This window comes from Thamnophis elegans, chromosome 13, assembly GCF_009769535.1.
Source record: "Thamnophis elegans isolate rThaEle1 chromosome 13, rThaEle1.pri, whole genome shotgun sequence".
In the NCBI taxonomy this organism is placed as follows: Eukaryota; Metazoa; Chordata; class Lepidosauria; order Squamata; family Colubridae; genus Thamnophis; species Thamnophis elegans.
The window spans coordinates 17,741,296-17,768,655 of NC_045553.1; the positions used below are offsets into that span (position 1 = coordinate 17,741,296).

Below are 27,360 nucleotides of genomic sequence, written 5' to 3' on the forward strand. Positions count from 1 at the left end.
GTTTTTCAGTAGCATGATAAGTACATTGGCCTGGATAAATATTGGAACTAACCATAGTTGTGTTTTCCACATCAGGGAGCATACATGATTCGCAGCTTGAAGGTGTGTGGACTTCAACTCAGGAAGGCTGAGTGCAAGGATGACTGGGGAATTCTGGGAGTTGCAGTCCACACATCTTCAAGTTACTAAGGTTAAGAAAGACTGCTCTTGTTCAAAGGGTTCTCAGGCAACTGGCAAAGGATAACAGCCGTGGTGGTGCAATAGTTAGAGTGCAGTTTTGCAGGCTACTTCTGCTACTTGCTGGCTGCCTGCAATTGGGCAGTTTGAATCTCACCAGGCTCAAGGTTGACTCAGCCTTCCATCCTTCCGAGGTGGGTCAAATGAGGACTCAGATTGTTGTGGGGCAAGAGGCTGACTGCTTGGAGACAATTATAAAGCACTGTGAAGCAGTGTATAAGTCTAAGTGCTATTGGTATTGTCAGGCTGACACCTCGGAAGGCCTAATGAAGACAGGAGGCCAAGCTGGAGAGATTCGGGTTCTCACGTTGATAGGAAGTTAATACCTCTTTACTGATTCGGTTATTGCAATATCTAGCATGACAGCGTATAGGGAGACTTCAGCCGAGATAGTTGGCATTCTGCAATGTGTAATACAAATTTAATCCTGGACGCAAGTGTTGAAATCTGTTTGGAAGAAGCAATTAGAGTCTGGCCATTTATCTTAAACCAGATAGAAGATGAGTACAGAGCTTTCCGAGAAGAAGCCAAAAAGCAAATTGAGGATCTGAACATGACCTTAGAGAAAATACGCACAGATTTGGAGGAGAAGGAGACAGAAAGGAGTGACATGAAAGAAACCATATTTGAACTGGAGGACGAAGTAGAGCAGCATCGAGCAGTGAAACTCCACGACAACCTCATCATTACTGACTTGGAGAGTAAGTATCCTCTGGGCTTTCCCTGGGACTTTTGCAGTTGTTTTTCTTCGGGGGGGGGGGGGTGTCAAGTTCTTACAACAATTAAAGCACCGCAAAAACAATAAGAAAATGAATTCTGTCCTTCCAATACTTTCATTTTTGTTAGTGTTGTTATTTTCTAGTGGGGAAATACAGTAGATGTCCCCAGTTTGACCATGATGCCTGAATTTGAATTAGTTTGATTGTGACAATGCAGCATTTTCATGAACAGCTTTCTCTTTTAGAAAAAGGGTTACTAGAGAGATGTTTTGTGATCTGGATGGGGAGGGCAGATCCATCAGCCCTCTTCGGCGGTTGGATCTTCCTTGGCACAGTTGAGATTGATTGTGGGATTGTAGTTGTACAAATTGTAATTAATTTTTATTGCTTTTTTGGTTGATTTCATATGACTTTATCCAAGAAGGGGCCTTGGAAGAAGATCTCTTTCAATAGCTTGCTGCCATTTAATACAGAATTATTTACAGACTTTTTTCTTTTTAAAAACTTTTATTTACACTATAGTGAAAATATAAAAGCAAGATGCATATAACCTACTTGAATTAAATTATCTAGGAGACTTTTCAAATAAATGCAGATCTTCTGGATGTAGTATCTTCTAATCCACTGTGCTTTAAATATCAGGGTGTCATGAGAGAGAGAGAGAGAGAGAGAGAGGGAGGGAGGGAGGGGGGGGGAGAGAGAGATATTTTAAATAAAGAAAATGTATGATCAAATCTGTAGATATATTATATATTTCATTTCATTTGTGAAGAAATGCAGCATAGATGCAAATAAAATAGAGATGGCAATGATGTTTATGAAATCAAGATTTTATAAATATGGGAATTATTAACCTGCACTTTGAATAGAGGCAATATTATGCTTCACATTTTGAAATATTAAAATAGAGTAAGGGAATGGATTTGAAAACAGTTTTTAAGCGGACTAAGGTTTTATCAACAAAACCCCAATTATTTTAATATGGCATTGTAGAAAATATTGTCTTGGGAGAGCTTTAGTGTTAAGATTAGAGATTTGAAATTTACTTGGGGCAGTGGGATATGGAATGCAGGTAATTTTGGATAAAATGGATTATAGGCTTTTCAATGGGAGGGGATGTGGGAAGTGAAAGGTGAAATCAGGACATTTGACATGGGTCAAAATGGTGATAATTGGGGTTAGGGAAGTAGCAGAGGGTGAGGGTGAAGGAAGATGGTGGGGAAGAGATGTCAGACATTTTAGAGAAGCCATTTGGACAGAAAAGGAACTCTGGAACCCTGGGCACTCCATGCTCAGTGAGGCATCGTAAGGAGAACTGGCCTCCAGGCAGTTGAAGGACGACCTATGACACATGATTTACGGAGGCAACACTGCCAGCAAGCATTCTTAGAATCTGCCAGGGAAAGTCGGACATTATTGTCCAAAGTGCTACAAAAGTGGAAGGGAGAGAGAGTGCAGCTTTGAGCTTGCAGGCTCCGGCCTGAAATGAAACTGAGAGGCAGGGATGGATGGATGGCCCAGAGTCTGGATAAGAAGACTGTGGAGTGCTGATAAGTGATGTGGAGAGAGGTACGTAGTCTTTGCTTGACTGGGAAGAATATGTAAGATGCTTTCTGTATTGTGCTCTCCAGGAAGCATTGGAGAGGGTTGGTGAGGGCACCCCCTGAGAAAAAGGAAGGGACCAGAAGGAGAGATATCTGGTAGGGTTGATGGGCACTTCCCAGCCTGAGATATTTGAGGAAGATTGCGGAGAATATTTAGTTTGATAGGCAGGCAAGGAAAGATGGGTGGTTGGAAGGAATGCTTATTGTGTATGTAATTAACCAGCCTATTCTGGGGAAGTGACCACCCAAGGTGGCTAACACTGGTAGAATGAGTGTAGTGCATGAAAATAAGAGGACGGGTCCAGTTCCCTGGGTTGTGTCAGCCTTGCGTGGGAGTCCAAACAAGAAACACACCCAGATGAACTAATCCTACTTTATGGTGAGATTACATTAACAGAACCCCGCAAGTTTCCCTCCTCTCCTTTTAATCTCTGGAAAAATAGGGAGGGTCCCTTCTAAAAGGCTTTCCCATTTAGAGATTGAGCTACCTCTTATCAGAGCTGCAGGTTTTCCTTTTGTCTCCCAAAGCTGTTCCACATACCATTACAGGTTGTCTGGATGGGGGCCTGAATTGAAACCATGATGGGCTGGGGAAGATATGACGACAGACTCAGGGTGGGCCATTCACAATTATTATTTTTTTAATATTTTTTTATTTTTATACATCTCATTGTGGGATGGTTTGATTCCTGTGTGTCATACAGTTCAATGCCAATAAACATAACAGCATTATTCCTAGTAATTATATTTCATTTCCATTTTTAGTTTTACTAGCACGTAATTTCTACTATCATCCTTCAATTCTAAATTGTCGGGTGCTGCTTCATTTAATAATCAGGAAAGAAACCACTCAACTCCATTTGTTTGAAATTAAGTGTACTATTACTAATTACAAATGAATAGTAGCAAAGCAAAGCTGAGTCTGGTTAATTGGGCGCGAAAGCAATGAATATCATGTATAGGTTAATCCCCTCCCCTTGGCACCCCAGTCCATAGTCCAATTATAAGTCACCCAACTGTCAGGTGGGAGATATCTTCAAAAAACATCATCAGGGTGGAATGCTGGACAGTTAACCTTGGCGGGAAATTCCCTTCCTCCACATGCGCAATGAGATGGTCAGGACAGCGTCTAGAATATTCCTCCAGCACATAATGATTCCCCTCCCAAATACCATGCCCCCCCTCCCCGTTTCAATGGCAGCCGAAATTCCCGCTCTGGGCCCATGTTATCGCAGTTGAGCTTAGAGTACCCTCTTCTGGCGCAAAAGAGAAACTTATGGCTCTTTTAGATTCTGGTTGCTCACGTTGCATGATAAGCCCTGAAATAGTTGAGAAAATGGGCTTGAAACTAAAAGCTTTGAAAATCCCTATTGCTTTTTGCCAAATAGATGGCTCTATTGCGGGGGGCGGTCCTGCTCATTTTTCTACTGAACCCATTGAGATGTGGATGGGAACCCACCAAGAAATAATAACTTTTATTGTGGCGCCAGGTCTCCCCTGGCTCCGTAGATGGAACCCACACATTAACTGGAGAGAGGGGTGGTTACGGATTCGACTGCCACACCCCCTGAGGGGAAAATTGAGGCTCCAAAATCTGATAATACTACCCCCACGCTGGCGGCCAGGGGGCAGGAGAAAATTGAGGGGGAGGAAAGAATTCCAAAGGAATATTGGGACCTCAAAGATGTTTTTAGTGAGAAATCTTCTGATAAATTACCCCCTCATAGAGCCACAGATTGCACCATTGATATTTTACCTGGAGTGAAGCTTCCAAAGCCCCAAATATATTCAATGACCCCTAGAGAGATGGAAGAAATGAGGAAATTCATTGATAAAAACTTGGAAAGGGGCTTCATTGAGCCAGCAAGGCTCAAGATAGCTGCACCAGTATTGTTCAGAGAAAAGAAAGATGGCTCCTTCAGATTATGTGTTAATTTCAAAAACTTGAACTACATATCTGCCCAGAACCTCTACCCTTTACCACTAATGAAGGACATGCTGGCCCAACTAGGGAAGAGGAGGATTTTCACTAAATTGGACCTACGGGAAGCGTACTATTGGGTCAGAATTAAAGAGGGAAACAAATGGAAAACTGCTTTCAACTGCCCCCTTGGTTGCTTCCAATTTCGAGTAATGCCATTTGGCCTCCAGGGGGCGCCAGCAGTCTTCATGCAACTGATTAATGAGGTTTTGCATGACCATCTTTACAAAGGCGTAATGGTCTATTTAGACGATATCCTTATTTACACAGAAACACGTGAAGAACACGTGAAGCTTGTTTGCACGGTTCTGAAGAACTTCGAGCAGCAGAACTGTATGCCAAACTGTCCAAGTGCGAGTTTCATCAGGAAAAGGTTGATTACCTGGGTTATCAAATCTCCCACAAGGGGATAGAAATGGACCCCACTAAGGTCAAGGCTGCCACCGAATGGGAGGCCCCACGCACACGTAAGCAATTACAGAGGGTTTTGGGATTTGCTAACTTCTATCATCAGTTTATTCCCTCGTTCGCTAAGATAGCTCTCCCTATTACTAACCTCCTTAAATCAAAAAGAGGAGCTAAGCCCAAACCTAGCAAACCATTGGACTGGACTATGGAGTGTCAAGCTGCTTTCGAGAAGCTGAAACGCCTCTTTGCGGAAGAGCCTGTCCTGAAGCACCCAGACATGGATGCGCCTTTTGTGGTCCAGGCTGATGCTAGTGATGTGGCAGTGGGGGCAGTACTGCTTCAAGCAAATAGCCAAGGTAAATTACAACCCTGCGCTTACACCTCTCGCAAACTGACCGACACGGAGAGACGTTGGGCTATTTGGGAGAAGGAGGCTTTTGCTGTTCGTTGGGCTTTAACAACCTTGCGCCATTTTCTAGAGGGCGCCAAGCACCCTTTTGAGGTGTGGACTGACCATAAAAATTTGGAGGCGTTGAGAACCCCCAGAAAACTTTATCCCAAACAGATGCGCTGGACTCAGCATTTCAATAGATTCAATTTTACTTTGAAATACATTCCGGGAGGGAAAATTTTTATGGCTGATGCTTTGTGCAGACTCCCACAGTACAACTGTTCAAAGCTCAGTGTTGTCCAACCTGTCATTCCCACAAAAAGCCTGGTTGCTCCTGTTGTCACCAGAAGTCAAACAACTTCTACATTAGAGGTCACAAAAGACTTTATCTCTGACCTAAAAAAGGCCCTTACAGAGGATGACTGGTTCCAGCAACACATGGATGAATGCACTATAAAAGATGGATTGGCTTGGATTGGGGCAAAATTGTACGACCTTGTGTCCATTAGGTCTGTTGTACTCCAATGGGCTCATGACTCTCGCATGGCTGGACACTTTGGTTTCGTCAAGACCCTACACCTTGTTAAGAGGCAATTTTGGTGGCCCTCATTGAAAAAAGACATTGAGGCTTATGTAGCTAGTTGTCCCTTTTGTGCCGCGGCAAAACACCCTCCGGGAAAGCCCCAGGGATTGCTCCAGGTGGTAGCTCGCCCAGAGGCCCCGTGGAAGGAGATCTCCATGGATTTCATTGTTGAACTTCCAGAAAGTCAAGGAAACACAGTTATCTGCGCTCTACATGGGGCAGCCCTTGAAGAGCATTTGGAGACTTCAACTCGTCCAGAATGCAGCCGCACGAGCGATTGTGGGTGCACCTCGGTACACCCACATTACACCTATCCTCCGCGAGCTGCACTGGTTACCGATCGGTCTCCGGATACGATTCAAGGTGCTAGTCGTCACTTATAAAGCCCTTCATGGTATTGGACCTGGGTACTTGAGAGACTGCCTGCTGCCAATTACCTCCCAAAGACCCATTAGATCACACAGGGTTGGCCTCCTCCGGGTTCCGTCTACCAGCCAATGCCATCTGGCTACTACCCGGGGGAGGGCCTTCTCTGTGGCAGCCCTCTGGAACGAACTCCCGGCAGAGATTCGGACCCTCACCTCTCTCCAGGCCTTCCGAAAAGCCGTTAAAACCTGGCTGTGTTGGCAGGCCTGGGGTTGATGAGTTCCCTTCCCCCCTCGACCTGTGTGTCTGTTGGCTATTTTAATTGCTTGTATTGTATTTTATGTTCCCTTTCCCCCTTGAGTTGTTCGCCGCCCTGAGTCCCGTTGGGAATAGGGCGGCATATAAATAAAACAAATCTCAATCTCTCAATCTGGGTTGTTACTGACTTATTCTCCAAGCAAGTTCATTTCATTCCTTGCTCCAAGATCCCTTCCGCTAAATCTCTCGCTAAGATGTTCATCTCACATACATGGGGTGCCCGACCGCATCATTTCGGATAGGGATGTTCAGTTCACCTCCCTGTTCTGGAAAGAGTTCCTAAAACGGATTGGCTCCGCCCAGGGAGCCCCACCATCCTCAGACTAATGGGGCCTGTGAGAGGACTAATTCTGTGCTGGAACAATATCTACGTTGTTTCATCAACTACCAGCAAGATGATTGGGTGGAATTGTTGCCTCATGCTGAAGTGGCTTACAACAATTCCGTGCACAACAGCACTGGCTTTACCCCTTTTCGTGTGGTATACGGGCAGGATTTTGTGCCCATTCCAGAGATTCCTTGCGAGCAGCCGAAAGTGTCTTCACTATCCAAGTGGAGTGATCGCCTTCGGGAAGTATGGCCTTTGACACTCCGCGCTCTAGATGCTGCACACCGCACTCATAAGAAACATGCTGATAGAAAACGGACTAAACCCCATGCATATAAAGTTGGTTATCAGGTTTATTTATCCACTAAGTTTCTTCAAACTACTCAGAAGTCGAAGAAGTTGGGCCCCAAATATGTTGGCCCATTTCCAATTGTCAAGATCATCAACCCTGTCTCCGTCCGTCTCCAGTTACCTAAGCACCTCAGCCGAGTTTATCCTGTTTTTCATGCTAATCTCCTGAAACCTGAACTTACTTCTTCGTTGAGGGATCCTCTTCCGCCTCCACCCGCCTCACTTTTGATAGAGGGTGAGCAGCATTTTGAGGTCCGTGAGATTTTGGACTCTCGTAAGCGAAGGAACCGTATCCAATACCTGGTGGCTTGGAAGCATTTTCCCCCATCTCATACTGAATGGGTTGATGTCCCATGTTCGGGACTTCTCATAGTTCTACCATACATTGTATCATCTTAACCTCTGTTTTTGCTATTTCCATCCTCTTTATTTCTACCTCTAGCCCCCCTTTAATCCCCCTTCTCCTATCATTCTAATATTCAGACGTGATCCTTATTTTTTTCATTATTCAATATTTCAATATGCACTTCTTTTAATTCTTTTATTTCACCTACTTTTGAATCTGCATTATAACTATGCCCTCTAATTTTGTCTCCCTTGGCCCTTTTCCCCCACTGTCTAATTCTATGACTACCTGTTCTAACCCCTTTTTCTTCTCTCCAGCTGTCTTCCTGTTTCTCCTGTTTCCTTTTCACATCTTTTAGAGTATTTCCCTTCTGTTCTACTCCCTTATTCACAATCAATTGTACTAATATCTTCATGTTGTTGCCTTCTTCTTGTTGATTTCCCAATTCTGCTATCTCCTCTGCTCTTTCTGATGATTTCATTTTTTCCTCATTGTCCCGTTCTTTACTTGTTGTTCCTTGTATTATATTTTCCAGTTTTTCATCTTTATGTTCTGTACAACCAAATATTTCCTTCATCTCCTTGTGTTGTTCTTTTATAAAATCCTTAATGTCTTGGTACATTAGCTCTATTTCATTGTCTCCATTTTACAATCAATCCAATTTAAGAAAAAAAAGCCAGGGGGTTGTCCATTCCTCTTCCAATCACTTTGATTTGCTCAACAATATTCAGGGTCACTTGACTAAAGGTCTTGTTTATTGTGTAAGTTTCCAGTAATTTTTTAAAAGGTCCCAAAGTTGCACAGTTCTCTTTTAGCAGCAGATGGCACTCAAACTTCAGCTTGGCCCTCCCTCCTGCATAGTGCTGATTTTAATTATTTTAAATTTGTAAAACCAGGAGGGCAACATTTATAATAATAAAAAATGAGCTCCAGATCAAATTCCAGTATTTTTTTAAAATACCTTTTCAATACCACGTCTTCACTTTGAGAGTTCAATTTTCTTTTCCTTAGTTTTCTTTCAAAAAAATTATCTTCTTAAATATTCTGATTTTTTTCAATATGCTTTTTTTGCTGCAGGGTTAGGGGTCACTTTTCAATAAAAAATAGTCTCTTACCCAGTTCACAAGCCACTCACTTTCTCTACTCCTACACAGTCTTAGGTTTTCAGGCTGTCTTCAGCTTCATGGCAGCCATGTTTGCTGCCACTGCTCCCTGTCATCAGCTGAGGGGTCTTTCTTAGTCAGGGGGGGAGATGAGTCTCCCCTCTACTTTCGGAGTGGCTATGGTCCAAATTTGGACCATCCGATAAGGAGAGATCAGCGCTCACCACGGAGTTCACTGATCAGTCTTCCGAAGGTGCCGGAAGTACAACTGGAAGTCCCCACCATTCACACTTTCTAAGCCAGCTGTCCTGGCTGACCAGTCCCTACAGAAATGAAGAACGTTCTTGGTTGTTCTAGTATCTTGACCTTGCCTACTTTAGAAGGATGAGAGATCCAAACACAGAAGGAATACTCCTGAACGTCTCTCTGCTGCAGGGTGACCTCTCTCCAGATGTTGCTGCCCTGATTGGCAGGTAGCTCAGGGCCACATTCCAAATCCCATAATGATCTGGACAGCCTTGTATAGCAGAGCGCTAGGTTCTGTTGTGGGAGAAATGTTTCCCACAGGGTTATTTAAGCCTGGAGACCAGCACAAAATTTCACTGATACCCATCTGGTTTATTTTCCAAACTGGAGTCAGCAAAGCTAACCTAAAAAGGGCAGGATGCAAACTACCTCTACAGAGTCGTGCAAGTTAGGCAAGATGTTTCCTGAGTTAATCAAGGCAGAACAAGGAAGTAATGGAGAACAGTGGCTTCTTTTTAGAGAGCTATGAGTCAATGGTCCCTGTTTCCCAGGGCTCTGCCCACCATCTGGTATCTTCTGGTTTCTCCAGGCCATTTGAGACTGGGCTGAAGGGTGCTTGTTTCTCAAGTCCCTAGAAAGGTCACGAGGAAAGGAGTGGTCCAAACAGCATTATGTCTTCTCCTACAGTCATGATGGCGAACCTATGGCACGCATGCCACAGGTGGCACGAGGAGCCATTTGTTAGGGCACACGAGGTGTTGCCCTGTCAGCTCCAGCGCACATGTCCGCTCTGGCCAGCTGACTTTGGCTTTCTTTTAAGGCCGTTTTTTGTCCTCTAGAGGGTGAAAAACAACCCAATGCGCAAACCGGACATTCGGGGACAGACTTCCAGTTTGTGCATTAGGCCATTTTTTGCCCTACGGGCAAACCAAAAGTCCATGCCCAGGGGGACAGGGGAGGCTGTTTTCGCCCTCCCCTGGCCCCTAGAAAGCCTCTGGAGCCTGGGGAGGGTGAAAAACGTGTCCATCGTGCGCTAAAAGCGGGAGGGAGGGCAGGGGGGGTCACGTGCCCACACACTACCCCCCTGCGCCCCCACCCCCCGCTTTTGGCACGCGGTGGGAAAAGTGTTAGCCATCACTGTCCTACAGTACAGTGCACTACAACTTTACAACTGATTGGAAATCAGCATCCAAGAGGGGTGTTAAATGCCGTTTTCCATTCATCTCCCTCCTTAATCCTGATACGGTAGTAAGCCTCCCTTAAATCCAGCTTTGAAAAAATTCTCCCTTTGGCTAGGTGTGCTAGCATATCCTTCATAAGTGGGAGGGGAATATACATTTGCCATACTGATTGAATTTAAATTTCTAAAATCAACACATAAGCATTTGGAGCCATCTTTTTTCTCTCTAAACAACACTGGGGCTGCAACTTTTGGTCGGGCTGGTTCAATGAAACCCCTTGCTAGGTTTTTTTCAATGAATGCCCTCAGTTCTTCCAGCTCCCTTGGAGACATACTATACATCTTGGGTTTAGGGAGTTTGGCTCCGGGTAGGATTTCTATTGCACAGTGAGTGGAGCGGGGGGTGGGGGGTGGAGCTCATCAAATGCTTTTTCACTAAAAACCTCAGCCAAGTCCTTATATTCTTTGGGTATGCCCTGGGTTGGCATAGTGTAAGTAGGCATTGCTGTTTCTAGGTGCTCTGCCCCCTCACTTTCTCTGTCTGGATTTTCAGCAAAAGTCATGTGCATCTGCACTCTTATGGTGCCTCACTTCCAATTAATTTTGGGGTTCCATTTTTTCAGCCATGCAAGACCCAGAACTAGTGGCCATTCCATGCCAGGCGCCACTAAATGTAAGCATTTCCTCGTGGTTTCTGATGCCTATCTGTAGAGGCTCAGTGGCAAATGGAGCTGGCTCCCCCCCTGCTATTGACCCATCTAGTTGGCAAAAAGTTATGGGGCTTTTCAGTTTCCTTACATTAATCCTCAACTTCCTTACCAGGGTTGGGCTGATCAAACAGTGGGTGCATCCCGAGTCCACTAAAGCTGAGATTTTCATCCCCCTCTCACAGTTGGGGTTAAATAGTCTCAGGGGCAAGGTAAGCAGTTTAATTGGTGTCAAGCCAGCCTCCCTCAGCAACCAAGAAAGAAACCACTTAACTCCATTTTGCAGAATTAAGAGTACTTTTACTGATTATGAGTAGATAGCAACTAAGCAAAGCAAGATCTGAGGCAAAAGTGCGCATAATCATACATATCAATATGTGACCCAACTCCCTCCCCCTGGTAACCCCATCCCATAGTCCAATCCGCACAACCCTCAAGTGTCATGTGGGTTCCATCTTCAAAAAGCATCATCAAGTATACCGGACAGTTGGCCTTGGCGGGCACATTCACTATCTCCAGCATGCACAATAGATGATAAGAACAAAACTCCCTTTTAACAATCACTCCTGTGCTGAAGACTTCCCCTCCCAAATACCATGCCTCCCCCTCCCTGTTTCAATGACAGCCGAAAGCAAGTAGCAAAGCAGAGGCTGACAATTGGTTTGCTTACCAGTGGTTCATTCTCTGGATCGCTTCCAGATGAGTATGGTTCCTCCTGCTGCGAAGCCAGGGTTTCCTCCTCAAAGAAGGGAGGGAGTGGAAATTCTATGGTCTCCCTGCTCCTCAGGGCCATCTCCTTTCCGTGCTGGCCAGGTTTCATAGGTTTTCCTCCCAATGGGCGATCTGGTTTCTTAGCTAGTGCCTGAGAACAGCATTCTGCAGCTCGGTGCTCCTCTTTTCCACACTTGAAACAGACTAAGGATTTCGGAGAAGGTGTCGTTTGCGGTTTAAAAGGTTCTTGTTTCTATTGGGGTGGGGATTTCTTCCACATTCGTCCTGCCCGATACTGATTTCTGGCCATGTCGATCTCTGCCTCTTCAGCAATGAGATACCACTCATGTAGATGGGTTGGGGCACCTCGGGCCACGCAAGCATTGTAGAGTTCATCACTCACCCCATCCTTGAACCAGCTTACCAGGATATCGTCTGGCCAGTTCACATAACATGCCAGGTCTCGGAATTCTTCAGTATACTCTGCCACTGGCCAGTGTCCCTGCTTCACATAATGACCCCCCCCCCCTTTGTCCGAATGCAGATTCTGACCAATACACAAGCGTGAAGATGCTTCCTTAACTCTTCTGCCCTGAGAGTCAATAAAGCACATGTTCCCATGGCTATCTCTAGTTAGACATCAAAGTTATATATCCCACATGACTACCATAAACATCCCTCCAGCGATGTTGGGACCTTCAGTCTCCCAGTGACAGGAAACCAGTTGTAAAGTTGTAAAACTCAGTTGTTTCAGATGTAGCTAATGATTTAACTCCGAGGCTTCCCTCCTCCCAATTGCTTGAAAGATGGTTTCATTTCACTCAGCCTTCAGTTTATAGATTTAGTGGTATCCATCTTGGGCAGAGCAGATACATTTGATTAGTTACTCCTTTTATTCTTACAAGTTATTTTTGCTTTTATAATTTATCATGTTTGTTATAGTCTACCCATTACTTTTAGTTTTGAGAAGTTTTTTAAAAAACTAAGAGCCATGGTGCACCATAGAGTACAGAATTGCAGGCTGCTTCTGCTGACTGCTGGCTTCCTGCAGTTTGGCAGTTCGGATCTCACTGGATCAAGATTGACTCAGCCTTCCATCCTTCCGATATTGGTTGGTAAAATGAGGGCCCAGATTGTTAGGAACAATAGGTTGACCCTGTAAGCTGCTTAGGCTGTAAAGCACTGGGAAGCGGGATATAAGTCTAAGTGCTATTGCAATTACATAAATCTTAGAGTTTTATCCCCTCCCCCACCACCCCACCCCGCCGCCGGTACTTGCATTAGGATTTCTTAATGCATAAAAGTAAAGATCAACTTTACTTAAACCAGGCATTCAAATCTGTGTTAGGGAAAATTGTATCTTAAAATAGTTTAGGAGTATTAGCCATTACACCTTTCTCAAACATTGCCAGTCTCCGGAAACTCTGGAATTCATAAGCATTTTTTCTAAAATTTGCATTCAGAAAGAAAAAGCTGCATATAAGTAGAAAATCATATCTTAAACCTTGGAAGGAGGAGGCAGGTTCACAATTTTATAGGTTTTCAAGTGAAATATATTTCCATTATACTGAATAATTAAAAAAACACACACACACACACACAAACACATATAATTCAGTTTCCTTTTCTAAACAAGAGATAGCATTTACTTTCACTAGAGTAAGTGGTTGAAAAATTAGCCCCATGAACGCTTTGATGGAAAACACTCTTGTCTGGAAAACGTAAAGGTGGTTTTCCCCAGTGATTGAACTTGCTTTCCTATCAGTGCAGGGGGCAGCAAAGCTGTCTGGCTTGTTCAGATGCAACCTGGCCAGTCTTGAGTGGATCATTTTTTCCTTGACTGTTTCTGTTTATCTGGTGCTATTTTGTTATTAAATTTGTATTGTAGGCAATGAGACTAAGAAATAAATTTGTTACCATTAGTTTTAAATCAGGTGTAATAATAACTGAAAGATTGATATTGAAAATTTAACATTTTACGACTAAGCTGGTTACAATATTGACACAGTCTTGCCTACCTCAGAGATTAAGATGTAAAGAAAATAATTTTACAACCATTAATTTAAAAAGGAACTTAGACATAGAAAGGTTTTCCCAAATTGGGCCTTTGTTTTCTCCTTGAACTTCTCACTAGATGGCGGTCTTAGATTTTGAAAGCTGGTATCATAAGCTGGAAAGCCAAACTCTGAAAGACAATGGCTAACCTGTCTTAATTTTGCTTTTGAGCAAAACTGCAGTACAAGAAAAGTTAATCTGAAACAAACATATTTTGTCCTGGAGACAAGCTAAGAAACTTACATTAAAATTCAGTAGTGCCCTTATGTGTTTGCATAAAAATAGGGAAGTGAGTTGAGCCAAGAGTCATAGGTGTAGGCTACCACTTTTGCCATCGAGCACACACTCTGAGGTGTTTAGGATACCTGTCAGCACCTCTCCATTAATTAATTAGGAAAGAAAGACCACGAGACTCCATGTGTGGAAATCAAGTGTACTTTTACTAATTAAAAATGATTAAAGGCATAGCAAAGCGAAATCTGAATATTTAGGTGCGAAAGCGATTGATATATAGAATAGCCCATTCCCCACCCCTTGGCATCACAGTTACAGTCCAATCATAATTCTCCCAAGTGTCAGGTGCGAGATAACTTCAAAAGGCATCACGAAGATGGAATGTCGGTGCCATTAGTCCTGGCGGGAAACTCCCACGCATGCGTAGTCCAACCAACCGGTGAACTCCAGAACCTTCCTCCAGCACAATGAGTAACCCCTCCCAAATACCATGCCCTCCCTCCCCGTTTCATGGCAGCCGAAGCAACAGCAAAGCAGAGGCTGACAATACCAGTCTAATATACTTACTTCTCCCAAGACATCATTATTATTTTTATACATGAGGGATATTTACTTTGATAAAACATTTTTGCAGTCTATCCAGAAAACTTTGGTCATTAATTACTGTATTTTTCGGAGTATAAGACGCAGTAAGGTTTCGAAGAGGAAAATTGAAAAAAAAAAAAAGTTTTTGCACTCTGCAAATCTCCCCAAAATGGCCTGTTCTCCAGTGCACTGCTCAGAGAGCCCAAATGCTGGGTTAACACAGCCTATCTGCCCTTGGACTGAGTGATGTTTTTCTTGACCACGCCTCCCTTTGCCTGCACATGCTCAATTCGAAAACTCAGTCCGCCCGAGTTAGGGCTGTTTTGGGAGAGCTCCAGTCTAAGAGCAGAAAGGCTGGAAAAAGTTTCCCAATTTGGACCACGTTTAAATTCTCAGATAGAGGAAATCACGCTTCTACATCAGGTCTGTCTATTTGCCTCCAGTGAGGCTTCCGTCGCTTTAAGAGAAGGGCTGCCGGGTTCTCCCTGCTGTTGCTAATTGCAAGCACTGCAGGGGGTTGGAAAGGCTTGCACAGCGGGGGCTGGCTAGCAAGGGAGCAATTAGTGGGATAAACCAAGTTCCCTGTTGGAACAGGGGCGTCCCAGGGGGAGGAAAAGTCCAGCAAGGCTCTGAGAAGGCTCTAAAGCAGGTGAGCCGGATTGCTAGGATTCCCTCGCCTGCTCCATTTTGCCCGGCAACAGCAGCGACGGCTGGAGCCTTCGCGCGCCTTTCAGGGCTGGAAAGAGCGGGAAGCGGCTGCGTGCGCACCCCCCGCCATTTTGGATCGCTCCGACTCACTGGGCAGAGCGGCAGAGCTCAGAGCGTGCGAGGAACAAGGCAGCAAGAAGAGCCCAGCCAGCCAACGGAGCCTCAGCGAGCCCTCAACGACTGCAGAACGCCGCGGGGAGGCTGGGGGCTAGTCTGGGAAGCCAGCTAGTCTCTCCCTCCGGAAAATAAGCTAAGTCTCGGGGAACCGAGGGCGGTGGGAGGAAGGAAATCCGACCCCAAGGCGGCCCTTCCCTCCTGGAGATTCTGCCAGCGCTTTTGGACTGCAAAGGCCAGCGCGTGCCCATCCCAACTCCAGCTATCTTCCAGGCCTCGTGGGGACCTGAAATGGCTGAGGAATGCAGGGAGGCCTTAGGGGATCAGGTGGGGCCCTCCAGCAAGCGCTGCAAGCTGGATCCCTCTGTAAATAAAGGCAAAGGGCACAAAGGCTCACTTGAAAGGTCTTCTCCAAGAGCCACAGTGGATCCCAGGGAGGTTTCAAGGCCCCTTCAGCCAGAACCTAGCCCAGACCGTCGCAGCAGGGAGTCAGCTTCCCCTGATCGTGAGGCCCAATCCCCCGGGGACAGTGAATTCTTGTCTGGGGATAACTATGCATCCAGGGATCCATCTCCTGAAGCATCTTGGGGGTACCCCGACTCCCCTAGCTCCTCCATCGGAGAGGAACGAGATTCTGTCCAGAATTCCCCCTTTGGGAAGGGTGGATCCAGCTCAGGCAGGCCTAGCCGTCGCAGGCCCAGTAAGCAAAAGAAAAAAAGGGGAAAAAGTCCTGCTCTTTCGGATGAAATGAGGGAGGTAATTGCCTTAGCCATCTCCCAAGGGATAGCTGAAGGCATTAAGCGCAAGGGCTCTCGCAAGGGCAAGGCCCCAAAGGAGAAACGCAAACCTAGGGCCTCCACCTCTAAGCAGCCTGTATCCTCTCCATCTTCAAGCCCCTCTCACTCTGGGTTATCAAGTTCTGAGCAGGAAGAAGGGGAGATTTTCGCCCTTTCCGAAGACGAAAACCCCACCCCTGACAAGCCAAAATTCTCTGGCCTGTTTCAACCGTCATTATTCAAGTCTATCTTGAATAGCCAAGGTGGCGCAGTGGTTAAATGCAGCACTGCAGGCTACTGCTAGATCAGCAGGTCAGCGGTTCAAATCTCACCGGCTCAGGGTTGACTCAGCCTTCCATCCTTCCGAGGTGGGTAAAATGAGGACCCAGATTGTTGGGGGCAATATGCTGACTCTCTGTAAACCGCTTAGAGAGGCCTGAAAGGCCTATGAAGCGGTATATAAGTCTACTGCTATATATCTTGCACAAAGCCATGACGGCCACAGAGTTAGGCCCCACTTCCAGACCCGAGGCCTCTCAGGCTTCCACTTCCAAGGATCTTAAGCATGGGTTGTTCAAAGAGACAGTAGAAACTCCCGAGGTTATTCCTGTGCCAGACCTATTTATGGATGCGGTACAGCGCCAGTGGCTACAGCCGGGCACCCTGACCAACCCCAGTGGGGGGGATAGAACTCTATATGCAGTAGAAGATAAAATGGAGGAAATCCTCAAATTCCCAGAAGTAGATGCCCCAGTCGTGTCTCTGACTTCCAATTCCAACCTGCCTGCTGAGCTCCTAGAGGGACTTAAGGCAGAAGATAAGAGGTCAGAAAAGGCATGTCAGAAAACACACATGGCGTCTGCCTGGGCCATCAAGGCATCCACCTCTGCCTCCTTTTTTATTAGGGCCACCCTATTCTGGCTGCGCCAACTCAGGTCCAGACCCCCGCCCAGGAAATCTAGGTGGCGCCATGAGCTAACCAAGATTATTACCGCTGTCGAGTATTCGGCAGATGCCACCTTGACAGCAGCAAAATTCTCTTCCAGAGCTCTAGCTTCCAATATCACCTCCCGCCGCCTCCTATGGCTCAGGCACTGGCAGGCCGAAATGAAGGCTAAATGGAAGCTGGCATCGGCCCCATTTAAAGGGGGCTTTCGGTTTGGAGAGGCCCTGGACAAGTTTGTCACCGAAACCAAGGACAAACGCAAGATCCTTCCGGCAACCTTTAAAAGGGGTGACCGGAAAGGGGCGGGGTCCTTTCGTAAGAGACCCTACAGGAGCCAGGAAACAGGGCAATCTTCTCACCCTTCCTCCTATCAGAGGCCCTTTCAGGCAGGGGGGGATAGGCACCAAGACAGATCCTTCGGGGCTCGTGCCAACCAATCCCAGTCTTCCTTTCGGAGACCATTCCGAGGAGGAGGAAACAACAGTGGTGGATTCCGGCCCTTTCGTAAGGGAAAGTGACGGTCACAGGGATCCCCCCATCGGGGGTCGGCTACGGCTGTATGCCGACAGGTGGGAGGAGATAACATCGGACAAGTGGGTCCTCAACACCATTCGCAAGGGCCTTCTCCTGGACTTCCTATCCTTTCCCCAAAGAAAAGAGGGAACGCATGAGGGCAGAAATCTGCCATCTCCTAGAGATAGAGGCGATAGAGCCAGTCCCCAGGGATCAGCAGGGGAGGGGCTTCTATTCGATCCTCTTCCTAGTGCCCAAAAGTTCAGGGGGGTGGAGGGCCATCTTGGACCTCAAGAGCCTAAATCAGCATCTGGCTTACAAGAGGTTCAAGATGCAGTCACTCCACTCCATCCTGGGCTGTGTGAGGGAGGGGGACCTATTGACATCAATAGATCTCAAAGAGTACCTGCATGTCCCCATCCATGTGGCCCACAGGCGGTTCCTGAGGTTCTACGCGGAAGGGAAGCATTTCCAGTACAGGGATCTTCCCTTCGGGCTATCATCTGCGCCCAGAACATTCACCAAAATTCTGGCAGTGCTAGCGGCTCATCTCCGCAACCATCCGGTTCGTCTGGAATGTTATTTAGACGACATAATCATTCACTCTCTCACCACCAAGCAGGCACACCGCGATGTTTCTCTAACTGTGCAGACCCTGCAGTACCATGGCTTCTCTGTCAACATGGAGAAGAGCCAGTTCTGACCATCCACCTGTATACAGCACCTGGGTGCGGTCATCAACTCCACCTCCTGCCAGGTATTTCTTTCGCCAGACCGGCTGTCGAACCTGAGACGCAGAGTGAAGCACTGCAGCCTTGCCAGGTCGGTACCCATCATTCAGCTGTCCCAGCTCCTAGGGATAATGATCTCGTGCCTGGGGGTGGTTCCCTGGGCTCGCCTTCACGCCAGGGAGCTGCAGTGGTTTCTGCTGCCAGTGCAGAGGGCCAGGAACAGCAACTCACTCAGGTGGGTTCGGCTCCCACGAAAGGTGATCCGGTCTCTGGCATGGTGGAGGTCCAAGGCAGTCAGGAAGGGCTGCCTGTTCAAGGAGCCGGAGAGACTAGTTGTCACCACGGATGCCAGCCTCCTGGGGTGGGGCGCCCACTGTCAGGGCCACCTAGCCCAAGGCCGATGGACTCAGAGGGAGGCCGCCCACAGCATCAATTGGCTGGAACTGAGGGCAGCTCGCCTCGCGCTGAGAAAGTTCGCATCTCTAGTAAGAGGGGCTCATGTACTGTTGATGACAGACAATGTGGCAACAAAAGCGCACATAAACCGGCAAGGGGGCACTCGATCAAAGGCCCTCATGCTCGAGGCAGAAGCGCTGGGCAGGTGGGCGGAACGTCATTTGGCTTCTCTCAGTGCAGATCACATCTCCGGCGTAAGCAACCGGGAAGCAGACTGGCTGAGCCGCCAACGCATCGACCACTCGGAGTGGCGCCTGCACCCGGACCTGTTCCAGCAGATCGTGAGGAGGTTCGGCAAGCCACAGGTAGACCTGTTTGCCACACACAACAACACACAGCTCCCACGCTTCTTCAGTCGCTACCACTCGCCCCAGGCGGAGGGAACAAATGCTCTGAGGTCAGCGTGGCCTCAGGGACTTCTGTATGCCTTCCCTCCACTTCCGCTCATCCCTCAAGTGGTGAACAAGCTCCTGACCGAAAAGGCAGACCTCATTCTGGTGGCTCCCTTCTGGCCCAGAAGGCCCTGGTACGCAGACCTGGTCAGCCTCTCAGTTCAAAGACCTTGGAGAATCCCCCGGGACAAGATTGCCCTCAGCCAGGGGGCCATCATCCATCCGGAGCCCCAGTGGCTGCAGCTAGCCGTTTGGCACTTGAAGGGGAGCTCCTGAGAAAGCAAAAATTCTCTGACCAGGTCATTCGAACAATCCAAGCGTCCAGGAAGCCCTCTACGACTAGAATCTACGATGCCACCTGGGCCGCCTTCTCACGGTGGTGCAAGACTAGGAACATAGAGGCCTCCTCAGCCTCGATCCCCCAGACCCTAGACTTTTTGCAAGAGGGTCTGGATAGGGGCCTTGCAGTCAGCACCCTCAGACGCCAGGTTGCAGCGTTGTCTACCATCCTGGCAAAGGGCTCCTCTCGCTCGCTGAGTCAGCTCCCCCAGATCAAGAGCTTTCTCAAGGGAGCAGCGAACATCAGCCCTCCAACTGTTCACCGGTATCCGTCATGGGATCTTCCATTTGTGCTTAAGGCCCTGACCAAAGCCCCATTTGAGCCTTTAAAAAAGACCAGTCTGCGCTACCTCACCATCAAAACCGCTTTCCTGGTGGCCATTACATCCGCTCGCAGGGTAGCCGAGCTTGCTGCGCTCTCTGTCAGGGAGGATTTGTGCGTAGTTCACCCGGACAGAGTAATATTGAGACTTGATCCGTCATTTGCTCCGAAAATTAACTCCCTGTTTCACAGGACTCAAGAACTTATTTTGCCCAACTTCTGTCCCCATCCTTCTCACCCTAAGGAGCGTGAGTGGCACAAGCTGGACGTGAGACGGGCTGTGCGCACGTATGTAAAGAGAACAAAGGACTACCGCCGGTCAGAGGCTTTCTTTGTCTCCTTCCTCCCTGCGTCCCTGGGCCGCAAGGTCTCCTCTCACACTGTGGGACGTTGGCTACGTGCTTGCATCAAACTGGCATATGAGCACCAGGGCAAGACGGCTCCGAGACGAATCACCGCTCACTCCACCAGGAGTGCTGCAACGTCTGCAGCCTGGGCAACCCAGGCCTCTATCCTAGACATTTGTAGAGCGGCCACCTGGGCTTCCCCCACGGCCTTTATTAGAAACTATAAGATTGACACCTTTGCCTCAGCCGAAGCCTCCTTTGGCAGAAGAGTATTACAAGAGTGGCTGGAATGCCAGAGGCTTCGGCACTTCCCCACCCTGGGACTCAATAGCTTGGGCATGTCCCAGCATTTGGGCTCTCTGAGCAGTGCACTGGAGAAAGACCGTTGGCTTACCTGAACGGTCGTTCTCGGGGCACTGCGAAGAGAGCCCAAACCCACCCGGGTGTTAGTATTGAACGATGTGGCTGTATTGACTGTAATTGATTACAGGACGGTTCCTTCGTTTTCGAATTGAGCATGTGCAGGCAAAGGGAGGCGTGGTCAAGAAAAACATCACTCAGTCCAAGGGCAGATAGGCTGTGTTAACCCAGCATTTGGGCTCTCTTCGCAGTGCCCCGAGAACGACCGTTCAGGTAAGCCAACGGTCTTTTTTCACAAAAGCGGGCCCGTTCCCCCCCAAAAAAGGCATGAATAGAGCTTAGGAGGCTTGTAGTGTGCTCCGGGGGGGGGGGGGGACCAAAAATGAGCAAAAAATGCCCCGTTTTTCGTAAAAAAAAGGGGCATAGATAGCCTTTAGGAAGCTTATAGAGTGCTCTTGGGGGCTGGGGGGGGGCAAAAATGAGCAAAAAAACAGCCTATTTTTTGCTCATTTCTGCCCTCCCCAGCCCTCAGGAGCTCTCTAAAAGCCTCTATAAGGGTATGCGTGGCCATTTTGGTGAAGGGGGTGGGGTTTCGTGAGGTAAAAAATGCTGTATTCAGTGTATAAGATGTACCCAGATTTTCAGCCTCTTTTTTGGGGGAAAAGGTGCATCTTATACTCTGAAAAATACAATACATTAAAATATAATAAATGTGTGAAATGCGTTCAGGTTTATTGTTAAATCCTGTGCTACTTTTTATTTACTAGACACAGTTAAGAAGCTTCAGGATCAAAAGCATGACATGGAAAGAGAGATCAAGACCCTGCACAGGCGGCTGAGGGTAAGTCATCATATTTGTTGGGCTGAGAAGGAGAGAGAGGGAGACTGGCCCAAAGTCATCCAGCTGGCTTTCATGCATAAGATGGAAGTTAAGCTCACAGTCTCCCATTTTCTAGCCTGGTGCTTTAACCACTCAAACAAAATAGTTCCTTATTTAGTCCAGTTGCCTTCATGTTCTTTTCCATAAGGGTTTGAAAAGAATGCATGTCTTTTCTGCAGTTCTTTATTTATAGATTCATAAGAAGCCTCATAGGCCATTAGATCCCTCCTTTGGGTAGGAATCCAGATCTGAGGAATGTGGGGATGCCTCTAAGACTCCACTTGAACACATTCACATTCGGAGCTGCCACCTCTCTTGGTCATCCATTCGGCACTCCAACGGCTCCTACCGAACAGGAGATCAGATCAACACAAAATGCACCCTGTAATGGGAATCGCTCCTGCCTTGGGCTTTTTGCTACCACAGTGTATGCTGGATCATATTCAGTAACTGATCAACTCACAAGATCTTGTCACAATATTACTGTTAAATGAAAGATCCCTTACCCTTGATCTTTATCTTTCATTTCAACTTCACCTTGTTTCTGTTAAATCCCATAGTGATATTTTCAGCCTGTTTCTCCAAGCTGTCATGGTCTTTTTCCATGTGGTTTCTGTGATCTGGGTTCTATGCTATCTATTCATTGAATTTTGCTCTATTGCAGACTTACTAAGCAGTCTTTCCATATTCTCATTCACATTGCTAATATAAACACTGAAGGGCCCTGGACTGAATTTTGTATTACCCATTCCCTCCAATTTGATAAAACATTGAGAAGGACGTGTCTGACTTTTGAGCCAGCTCCAGAGCTACTTAATTGTCTCGCCATTCAGCCCACACTTGCTGATTTACATGCCATGGGATATTTTGCCAAATAGTTTGATGTAATCAAGTGCATTTTATCTATTGCATTTATGCTATTAAGACATTTCCAGATCAAAAAATAAGATTAATCTGAAATAACTTATTTTTGACCAATTTTTTGCTAATTAATTTTATTCACCATCTTGTTTTCAAAGTGTTTACCGATCAAATTCTCATCCTAGAGTTCTTCAAGGTATCTGGCTTTCTGACTATTTGAAGATACGACAACCCTCCCCAGGGCTACTTAGGACCGGATTTGAAGTATAGGATTTTAAGTTCATTCAAAATAATCGCATATTCCTTTGCTCCACTGTTTCTCAAAGTGTGGATTGCAAAATCCAAGAAGATGGCAAGAGTTGTTGGAGATGGCAAGCTATTGTCATGAGAGAGTTCCATCCTGCCGGGTGTTTCCAAGCAGGGTGTCAGCTGTTTGGGGTTTCATCCCCACCCCCTCACCTGAGTACCCAATCTCAAAAGATGCCGCTTTCCATTGTCTCTTCTGATTGAATTGCACCCCTGTCAGATCCCTGCCCAGGAATCTATTGCCTGATCCCTGCTTATTTTCAGGAAGAGTCTGCAGAGTGGCGCCAATTTCAAGCAGACTTGCAGACTGCGGTGGTCATTGCTAATGACATCAAATCTGAAGCCCAGGAGGAAATTGGAGACTTGAAGCGCAGGCTGCATGAAGCTCAAGAAAAGAATGAAAAGCTCACCAAAGAGCTCGAGGAAATAAAGTCACGCAAGTATGTTAATCAAACTTAATTATCATCTATAATGTATTTGTGGTAATTTCTTACATTTCTGAAAGCTGCACAGCATGCAATTGTTTAGCACAAGAGCATATCAGATAATTACAGGGGTTTTTTGTTCATCTGTTAGAGGAGGTTTATAAAAATGATAAATGTATTAAAATCCTTTTTTTAAACTACTGATAGTCCTCAACTTTCAATTAGTTGCTCAGTGACCATTTGAAGTTACAGCAGCCTTCCCCAAGGCTACTTATGACTGAATTCGAAGTTCCCACAGTCACACACCCTCAATGGTCACATGATCATATTTTGGGTACTTGGCAGCCAGCCTACATTTATGGCTGTTTGCAGTTATATGCTCACAACACCACAATTTACGACATTTTTTGGCATTTCCAACAAACTGATCGTCTCACATGCATGCATTCCAGAAATCCGGAAGACAAACATGCAAGGCCACGCATGCTGGGAGACATGGCGTCATGTGCCACTTTGAACCATGCGTGTCATAGGTTCACCATCATGGCTCTAAGGCATTAAAAGACCCTTGCAATATGATCTTCTTTCTTTAATTTCACTAGGAATTTTTCCTTTTGATTCTTCTGTAAGAGCCTGAAAAACTGCCTGAGAGAAAATTCTCTTTGAACCAAGTCTGGGTTTCTAAAACTTTTGCTGGCTTCCTCACTTAGAGTGCTGGTGGAGGAGGAGGCCTTGAACCAGGGTCCTTCAGGAACCACCCATACAGGGAGGCTATCAAAGTCAGAACCATCTCTGGAGAGTCGGAACAGAAACTCCCCATTTACTATGGAAAATTGGCAGTCAGTTGCTAAATATTTATCACAAAACATCTCTAGAATGTTAATGGTTTGTTATCTAGGTTTTTCTAATCTTCTATTTTTTTTCAATGATTGATATTTAAGCCCTATGCATACACATTATGTAAAATTCAGTATTAGAAGTATTTTAGAATTTATATTTGTGTCCCTTTCAAAATTTGTTTTTAGAAATTGGTATTGCAATAACAATCTGTTTTCAGTTTTAAGAAATGTTCATTGGGATGGCAAAAATATATATGAATGTGATGTCCCTTGCCTGTTACGCCCTGTATCCCCATTTTTTCACCTCTTGGGAGCATCTGACTGAGCAGTTCCTGATTTCCCCTCCCTCTCCACTTACATGAATTTAAGTGTAAAATACACTCTTTTTGCTTTAGCTTCAGCTCTCTCTCTCTCTCTCTCTCTCTCGAGCATATTTATAGATCACCGCATAGAAGGCACTTGACAGTACTTCAAAGTATGAAAAAATCCTTCTTTGTTTCCAAGTGGCCCCGTTTTGTCTTAGTTCCATATGTTTCATGTCGTAAAGGGTTTACTGCTTGTTCTTTCCCTTAAGAGTTTTAGCCATTGAAAAGATGAGGCCATGAATTGGTCCCTGCATCCTTCAGGCACACTGGATGATGTGCTAGTCAAACCGTTGAAAGTGAGCCTTGTTGGGTTTCTTCTGACCACAGGCAAGAAGAGGAACGTGGCCGAGTTTACAACTACATGAATGCTGTGGAAAGAGATTTGGCAGCCCTGCGGCAAGGCATGGGGCTGAGCCGGAGGTCCTCCACCTCTTCGGAACCAACCCCCACGGTCAAAACACTCATCAAGTCCTTTGATAGCGCCTCACAAGGTAATTTTTCTTTAAAGATCTGCATAAAATTAGTGAAATATTACACAGGAACGCCACATCAGACTCTTATTGATGATAAATGTAGCTTTATTTTACAAGATGTGTTTTCTTTTCTTTTCTTATGTTCTGCCATTAATGTCTTACTGTTCCCCATTGATTGCCTTCACTCTGCATAGTCCTACTTAGTCCCAAAGGGTTTACCGGGATGAGTAGGTTTGTGTGTAGGAGTTACAGAAGAAAAGTGGCTGAAAGGAAACGACAGCTTAGAGATCACTTTCCAGTGGGACAAATGCCTTCCCAAAAAAGGTCATCACTAATTGGAATCTGTTTTAAAATAGATATTTATTCTGTTGCAGTTTTTAAAAATACAGACAAAATAGAGGTCTCCAACCTTTCTGGGTTGGGGGTCTGGAGGGGAGGAGCGGTAGGCGCCTTTATGCATGCATGCACACACGTGAACGCGATCGTGAGTGCCCACACAATGCAAACGGGGCCACACACATCCATGCAACGCAAACAGCAAGTGTGCCTGCACGACACTTGCGGCAATGCTAGTGCAAATGGGAATATGAGCCAATCGTGGCCACAGCCCGGTAGTGGGCCCTGGCCCACAGGTTGGGGGCTCCTGACTTACAGCACAACAAAAACAGTAAGAACAAACACAAAAACATGCCTAAGACAGGTTATATACAGCCATCTAGTGAGTAATCTCTTTAAGTTCTTTTAACAAAACAAACAAAAAAGAATAAGCAAACAATAAGGTTCAAAAATTAAAGGAACTGCACATTTCCTGAATCCAGTTTTTGAAGCATAGAGAAATAACACCTTTTCAGTCTCTTGGTGTAAATTACTTAGCTATTTCCCACAAACAATACGACCAAAGTTCCACAAAAATTTTTGGAATGTGATTAGAACATTTATCCACCTATCTAGTTATATATGCTACAGAAAGGAACCAGAAAGGAACCAGTCGCACTTCGGGCCAAATCATATGGGACAATGCATCATCAGACTTTTCTGTTACCTACAAAGAAAATCTACACTCCGTCCTTTGGGGTGAGCATGGAATAAAAACTTCCAAATGAGTTGATTTTCAACCTCAAATTCAGAGAAACAAATTTGATATTTTTAAAGATTTGCATCCATTGATGTTCTATTATCAGATATTCCAGCTCTACAATATTCCATTCATCATAAATGTTGATAGTTCCCACTTTAGAGATATTTTAATTTTCTGATATAAACACAAAAACTCCCATATTGCGTTCCATATCAAAAAGCTCTGAATGGCACTTAAAAAATCTGTGCATTGACAGTATTTCCATAGGTCAATTGCAAAAGGCCACATGGCTTGGATCTGCTCATGTAATACTCTCGTTACGCCAACACCAGCTAAAGAACTGGCAGCTGTGATTTCACATTGTTGTGTATATAGTAATAATTTATTAAATGTATACTACTTCCAAATCCCAATGACTCTGGGCAATATACAAATTGCTAGAAACATTTAAAAACAAGGAAGCAACAACAAAACCAAATTAAGATGGCAGAAAGGGGGGAAGTGGGTAAGAATGAAGAAAAGAGAGCTCAAACATGAGACCATCTCTGGATGTTTTTTGAGACTGCTAGAGAATCTGGTCCTTGTACATCTGTCAAAAGCATTTTAATTGGCAGATGCCATAAGAAAGTACCAGTTTAGCTTCTTTAGATCGAAGACCCATCAGAGTCCCTTTCATTCATCTTAGTATCGTTTAATTGTCCCGCTCTGTGCACCAATTAAATTCTTAGTTTTTCTTTATTATTTTTAATTTCAGTTTGTATCCTAGGAGTAAAAGCAGCACTAAAAATTAAACAATCCACCCTTAAAGTAAATTGTTCGACATTCTACTCACTGTTTAACGTTCTGACTGTGAAGGGACTAGTTGAAATCTATTAGACTTAGGCAGAGAGAAGGAAATTCAAAAACTCCAGTGCTGCAATAAGAGGAATCCATGCTGGGGAGATGGGGGCTTACGGGGCAACACCTCTGGCTCTGTAGATTGTAGATTGGACCCCCTTGAACATCCCCCTGAAATGCAAATTCTAGGCAATTTTCCTTGCCCCAAGATCAGTCCAAATCTTGCCCTAAGAAAGCAGTGAAAATGCCCAGGTTGCACAGGGACACCCAAAGGGAGACGACTCTCCAGGGGGAGCTGAACTTTCTTGCCAGCCATGCTTGTTTCTCTTTCCTTGGTATGAGAAAAGGTGAAGAGGGTTTCTTGCTAGGTTATTTATGTCATTAGATATAAATCTGGAGCCGCTTTCTTCTTCTTCCATAGTTCCTAGTCCTGCTGGAGCTACAGTCCCCCGAACTCCACTGAGCCCAAGTCCTTTGAAAACCCCTCCGGCAGCCGCTGTCTCCCCAATGCAGGTCAGTGCATCAACAGGTTTTATCAGGCCTGGCGCAGGTTAGCAACAGCAATAGCCTTACGCCAAGAAACAAACCCAGAATGTTTTTCAGGAAAGAGTATTATTTATCATTGGCTTCCCATAATAGTGCCCAAACTACATGAGTTGTGTACCTCCTGCTGTCTCTTTGGAGAAGCTGTGACTGGCCATGTGGCTTCACCTGTCTGAAGGTCTCCTAGAGGGGACAATCCACCTATTTCTTAGGCTGCAAAGGGGACAGCCTTCTTTACTGAGCCACAGTTAGGAAAACAGTGAGACCCAAAGTAAGACATGCTAGTTTAAAACTCC

The 27,360-nt window shown here is 45.8% G+C and overlaps 1 protein-coding gene across 2 annotated transcripts in view; it reads left to right on the forward strand.

Annotated features, from left to right (window-relative positions):
• The window catches only part of SPECC1L (sperm antigen with calponin homology and coiled-coil domains 1 like), a 71,500-nt gene that overhangs the window by 19,708 nt on the left and 24,432 nt on the right, over nucleotides 1-27,360 (forward strand). Inside the window, exons 5-10 of one of the 2 annotated variants that reach the window (XM_032229124.1) lie at nucleotides 731-938; nucleotides 21,225-21,298; nucleotides 22,769-22,944; nucleotides 24,461-24,624; nucleotides 25,558-25,680; nucleotides 26,943-27,034. In XM_032229124.1, the coding sequence (XP_032085015.1) occupies nucleotides 731-938; nucleotides 21,225-21,298; nucleotides 22,769-22,944; nucleotides 24,461-24,624; nucleotides 25,558-25,680; nucleotides 26,943-27,034 (837 nt within the window). The remainder of the gene's footprint in view (nucleotides 1-730; nucleotides 939-21,224; nucleotides 21,299-22,768; nucleotides 22,945-24,460; nucleotides 24,625-25,557; nucleotides 25,681-26,942; nucleotides 27,035-27,360) is intronic. The other variant, XM_032229125.1, reaches the window with a different exon arrangement.